The 6,000-nt window shown below is 37.6% G+C and overlaps 1 protein-coding gene across 1 annotated transcript in view; it reads left to right on the forward strand.

Annotated features, from left to right (window-relative positions):
• The window catches only part of nbas (NBAS subunit of NRZ tethering complex), a 181,837-nt gene that overhangs the window by 132,958 nt on the left and 42,879 nt on the right, over positions 1 to 6,000 (forward strand). Inside the window, exon 49 of the mRNA XM_031726216.2 lies at positions 892 to 1,075. Within this exon, the coding sequence (XP_031582076.1) occupies positions 892 to 1,075 (184 nt within the window). The remainder of the gene's footprint in view (positions 1 to 891; positions 1,076 to 6,000) is intronic.

A 6,000-nucleotide genomic window follows, 5' to 3' on the forward strand; every position in this document is an offset into this window, starting at 1 on the left:
GAAAACTTACAAACATACAGTACAGCATTTCAGAGTCACACTGTTAGTGATCGAAGATTTATGTAAATTTGACAAGCTGAACACATTCTTTACTGTACAGGGGACACGGCACAGAGGAGCTTGATTGACAATGGTCTACAGCCAATCAGAACGCAGAACACAATGCGCTGTAAAAAAAAAAAAAAAGCATGCAAAAGAAAATCTGTGAAACAGCGAGGCCGCGAAAAGTGAACTGCGTTATAGTGAGGGACCACTGTATACATGTATAAACTAGGCTGTATGTGGCTCAGGTAAAATGAGTTTAAGCCCTGATCTAGGCCCTTTCTGCAGTCTAAATTAGAATATAATGATCGTTACTGGTAAATATCTGGAGTATTATCTTAATCTCAAAATATCCCCAAAATGAGCAGCACTTCATTTAGAGGTGGGTTAGGTTAACACCTTTTTAAAAACTTTTTGCCTGTTTGGTGTACAGACAGAACTACAAAGCCAAATTAAATGTATAGACTTGATGATGATGATGATGATGATGATGATGATGATGATTATTATATAATTTAATTTTTAAAGTACCATCTTATAGTTTTCAAAATGTGCCTGTTTAGCATGTGGTCAAACACAAACTAACCCTAGCTATAGTTGAATCATTTAGTTTGTAAAAACCCCCCAACAGAATAACATACTCAGTTTCCTACAGCTCAGTTTAACGTCCTCAAATCTTTGTGCAATCTGTCTAACGGGCAATTTCTTGTTTCTTGAAAGAAACAAGCAAACTACTTGGTAACATTTAGACATCTTAGTGTGAACTCTACACCTTGTCTCTCAATCTCTGTCTCTTTATCTGTACCTCACTTTGCCTGCTGTCAACCTCCCTCTCAAATCCTCCTGCAGTGACAGTACCGTGACTTCAGATGACCTCCTGGCTTGGCTGCGTCCGTTCTGTGGTGACGCGTCTCTGCCTGTGCGGCCTCGCATCGACGTGCTGCAAATTCTGGAGAGTAACTTCAGCCTTGGAGACGGTGACGTTCGTCTTTTGCTGCTTTACAGGACTCAGGCTGTTCTCAGGGACAGAGAGGTAACGTTACTGATGCTCTCACATGTGTTTGAAGTTATGAAGATTTAACCCTCATGCTAACAAAGTGAGAAATATACTTTACTTGACAAACAAAGTGTTCTACAGAAACACAAGGTAAACCATCTACCGATGGATGGGTAGAGAGGTCTGAATTTCCTGTTGTCCATTCTTGTACATTTTCAAAAGAAAATAGAAGCAGAGAAGATAAAAAGGAAAATGGAAAGAGAAGAGAATCATTAGTGTGAAGGCATTTTATAATAATTTATAATAATTTTAATAGCACCATCAAAAACTAGCATTAAATGGTTGTGATCATACAAAAAAACTTGAATATAACATCTCTGGGACTACTCTCATTTATGATGGAGTCAGACAGTTGGAAAAATCCACAGCCTCCAACCTAAAGACCACAGGCAGTAGTTTTCAGTGGGCACATGGCATGGATAACTTGCACAGCTTCATATCCAAGTTTTGGAGCAAATACACTGTCTTCCAGAAAACTGTCTTGCTCATCTCAGCAATGCTCTGCTAGACAACATTTTGCATTTTGCAAATCATTGAATTCTATTTTTAATTACATTTTACACATTTTTTTTCTCTTTAAAAAAAAACAGGATGTCACATTTAGTGTAAAATAAAGTAGCTATATTCTACAATATGTCAGTGTAGGAAAAGTGCCTCAGTTTCTTGACAACATGAACACATGTCAGTGGAATCTACTTAACTTTGAATGTGTGGAAAAAAGTTCTTAAATGTAATTAGAGATAAAAACTATGAGTCTGAAGCTTGTAACCCACAGCGGGTTTTGCACAAGCTCCTACAACCAGGTTTTTAAAATCATACTAAGGGATAAATGTTTAGATTTGAAATAACTGCATAAATATATGTGAGTATTACTAATCCGTATGTGTCATTTGCATATTTGCAGTAGTATGTAACATATGTATGTATGTGTGTGGCTGTGGCTCTCCCCTCCTCCCTCCCTGGTATAGCAGACAGCTGACTGGCTAGTCACTAAGTTATTTGACTGACTAATTAATGGCTCGAGCTGGATAATTAGTGTGTAAATGTATGCAGGCAGCCTCGGGCCATTGTCAGCGCAGGTAGACAGGTGTGTGGGCCCGGACTCTTTAACTAATTAGGTGAACTCCTAACAATTGGCAGGTTCTGATGAAATATATACACACACACACAGGCAGACACACGTGTGCACACTTAACAGAGCGTACATCCAGGGGATCTGTTAATTAATCTTGTAAAAGAAGTCTCGTTGTAAGAACCAGACTCGTTTCAGATGAAGTGCCACTTTCTCTCATCTCTCCCTAAGGAAACCAAAAGGCCTTTAAGTGTGAGACTGGGGTTCTTGTAGCCAAATGTCTGTTTTAACTTTGATTATTCAAGATTTTTGACTGTTGAAAATGCTTTTTGTGTTTTCACATCTGTACTGACACTCTCGTCCAAACGCATGCACAACAACGCGCACTCACTCTTTTATTTATTACATTTTGCCTTAATAATCGTAGCAACTTTTCATTGTGTCAGCTGCTCGACTGGAAGCAGTTGCACATTAATCATGTTGGCTAGGCTGGTACCACCCGTAAGCAGAGCTGGCACTGACAGCAGGAAGCTGCCCCAAGGCCATGTCGGAGACTTTGTTGTGCCCCACTCTGACCTTATCATGCTGGCTTACAGCCCAAAAGGGAGAAAAAGAGTAGGAAAAGGGGAGAAGTGGTTCTCGCTTAGAAGGAATAAAAAAAAAAAAGTCTGATTCTGACAAAGATGACAGGGGAGGAAGAAGGAAGGAAAGAAGTTGGTAATGTTCCCCCTCTGCTCCCTGGTTCCTTAACTAATCAGCGCAGCTCCTTCTTAAAAGCATCCCACAGACTACACATTCATAGAAAAATGCCACATCTATAATACATACTAGTATATACCCAGCCCTCCTGTGTCATATGTACATATTACTCAGATAGACATGCAAAAGGGTTGCCTGCTGTGATTTCCATGACAACCACGGTCTCGAGCCACAGTTTGAATCGAACTGAAAGCACTAGTATGTTTCTGTAATGCTTCCTTTTCTGCTTCTGTGTGTTTGCTGTTCTGACAAAGATATCTGGATGACACTGTTTTCAGTGATCAAAGCACAGTCTGTCTTACACACACACACAGTCTTTGTTTGTCCTTCAAGCTCGAGCCCTGGGAGCTTGAGGGCTCCTGTGCAGCATCTTTGCGCTTTTGCGGTTGGTATTTCTCAATCTACTCTTGTTCCTTCTTCCTTCTTTTTCTTGCTATTACTTGGTATTGCTCTATCCGTATTTTTCACAGTAGAACGTAGAGAAATTGTGAAAATGTTTTGAATTTTCTGGCAGCAACATGTTGGAATGTTTACCACTATGTAGCATCTACCTCTGCTTTACAAACAGCTTGTAAATGTCTGGGAACTAAGGAGACCAGTTTCGGGACTTTTTAAAAGCAATGCTGCCCCATTCTTGGCTGATATAGATTTCTAGCTCCTCAACAGTCCTGTGTCATCTTCTCAAATTTATCATTTCATGCTGCTCCAAATGTTTTCAGTTGGTGGAAGGTTTAGAGTGCAGCAGGCCATTTCGTCACTGTTCTCTTTGAGCACTGATGATGCCTTTCAGATGTGTAAGCTGCCAAGTCTATAGGTACTAATGCACTCACACACTGTCAGAAATGCAGGCTTTTAAACTAAGCAATGATACCAATCCAGATGTTCCCTCTCTACTTTAGTCTGGAGGACACAGGGTCCATGTTTTCCAAAAAGAAATTCTGGAATTCCACGTTTCCTAAGTGTCTTTTAAATTAGTTTTGGCCCAGACAAACTGTGCCATTTCTGGATCATGTATGTCTTTGTGTGACAAAGCTTTAATGTGCATTGTATGTATAGGCATATGTCTTTATTTCCTTCTTCCTTTTTGATTTTAATTAACAAAAAGTCACTGATGATTCAAGAGGGTCACAAAGCTTATTTGTTCTTCTGTTATTATAAGTACTTTTTAATTATAAAGTAATTTCATGAATGAGGATGCAACAATATAAAGTCTACAGTTTAAAACAAAGTGGATTACTGTTTCATACAACATGGTGCAAATTGGTTCAGTGAATTTTGTCAATGGGTTACAGATATTAACCTGGACTAGTAAAATAAACTTAAAAAAATCGATGAAAAATATATTAAAATGTATGTTACTGAGGTTTTGGAGCAAAGATGATAAAGTCATGGATACGAATGGTAATGAAAGGTTATTGTTGGTCTGCTGTGACGCATTATAATTGTATTGTGGATCATCAGTCCTGTCAAACTGACTGCTAACCTTTTGGTGGAAGGGACAAGCAGAAAGAAACTTAATTTCAGTCATTAATACCAGCTCACAATGCATTTCCTTTGGTTGTAGACAGCTTCCAGGCTTTTAGCTTGAAGACTCTAAATCAGAGAGCCAGGCTTTGCCTGAAGGTAAAATGAATAAACAAAACCACAGATTAAACAAATGAGATATAATATGCTAATCAGCGAGCTTTAGAAAATACTAGAAGCTGGATTTTGTTGAATTTAGTCAAATTGATTAACCGTTTCTCGCTCTGAAAGTAGTTGTTTACGAAAGACATGAATTACACATTATTTTGGCATGCTAATAGGTCAGAGCTTGTCCAGTATATACTATATGCGGACAGTAGTTACTTAAAGACCATACAGTCAAAGGGACTTGTTGAGGGCAGCTGTCCACTGGGGTGGTTTCCTTAAGAACTATACTTTTTTTAGTGCCTTTCACACAACCAGTAAGAAACACTGATATGATAAGTACCTGTTTTTTGCTCTTTTAAAGTAAATAACATTGTAAGTATCTAGTTTCCTGATATATGTTTTAAGAATGCAAGGTGCCATCAACCTTAGACAGAGGCTTTCTTTGGCAAGCTGCTCCTGAATCAGCTGATGCATCTTGGAATAGGATAGAATATAATAGCTCTTTATTATCATTATACATGTACAACAAAATTGTGGATTTTGTACTTGCATTACAAGCTCATGCCAATTCAGATGCCACTTTGTTTATTGTAGGTTTTTTTGTTCTTTTCGTTAGGCTTAATGAGTTAGAAGCAAAAGCTTTTACTGTTTCTCTGTTTTTAGTTGAGTTCAGCTAATGTTAAAGTCCTTCTGTAATCTCTGCTACGGTTTTCCTGCTTTTCCCCCCTATAAAGACATCTTGAAAACTGGGATTTTGATCTGGACACTGATATTAGACTTATGTTATTAGACTTAACAAACATGAAAAGCCTCTTGCAGTCTAAAATGACCTCTATAGCATGTCTCTTTAACTGTTTCCGATTATTCATTGTCATCTGATAAGCTGCTAGCAAGCTTTCAAATCTTAAACCTCAGGGCACACAGCTTGAACTAATGCACCTGCACTTCAATATCACCAAGGATGAATTTAAATCACCTAATGCAAAAACGGGAAAAAGAAAGGACTATCCATTTAAGCCCGCAATAACAGATCTTCACGCCACTATAGAGTAGCTGAAACAGTAAAGAAAACACTGACACCATTTATGTTGAGACTGTGACCTTTTAACATATATTTTTATATCTACTAGATATAGAGCAGTGTTAGGATTCGTATGGAGTCATTACAAATGTAGGTTTTATAATAACCTTTCATTTGAAGTAGATTTTTTTTAAAGGCTGGATCAAAACAGCCTGAAATTTAGTGTAGCGATTGCTCATTGATTTAAATTCTGCCAAGGCACACACTGCACATGGTCAGTTTATCTATTGTTAGTATAAAATTGTATAAAAGTGTTTTTGACACTCTCTGCCTGTGTATTTATGTATATATATATATATATATATATATATATATATATATATATATATATATATATATATATATATATATATATAT

This window comes from Oreochromis aureus, linkage group 15 (assembly GCF_013358895.1).
Source record: "Oreochromis aureus strain Israel breed Guangdong linkage group 15, ZZ_aureus, whole genome shotgun sequence".
Classification (NCBI taxonomy): domain Eukaryota; kingdom Metazoa; phylum Chordata; class Actinopteri; order Cichliformes; family Cichlidae; genus Oreochromis; species Oreochromis aureus.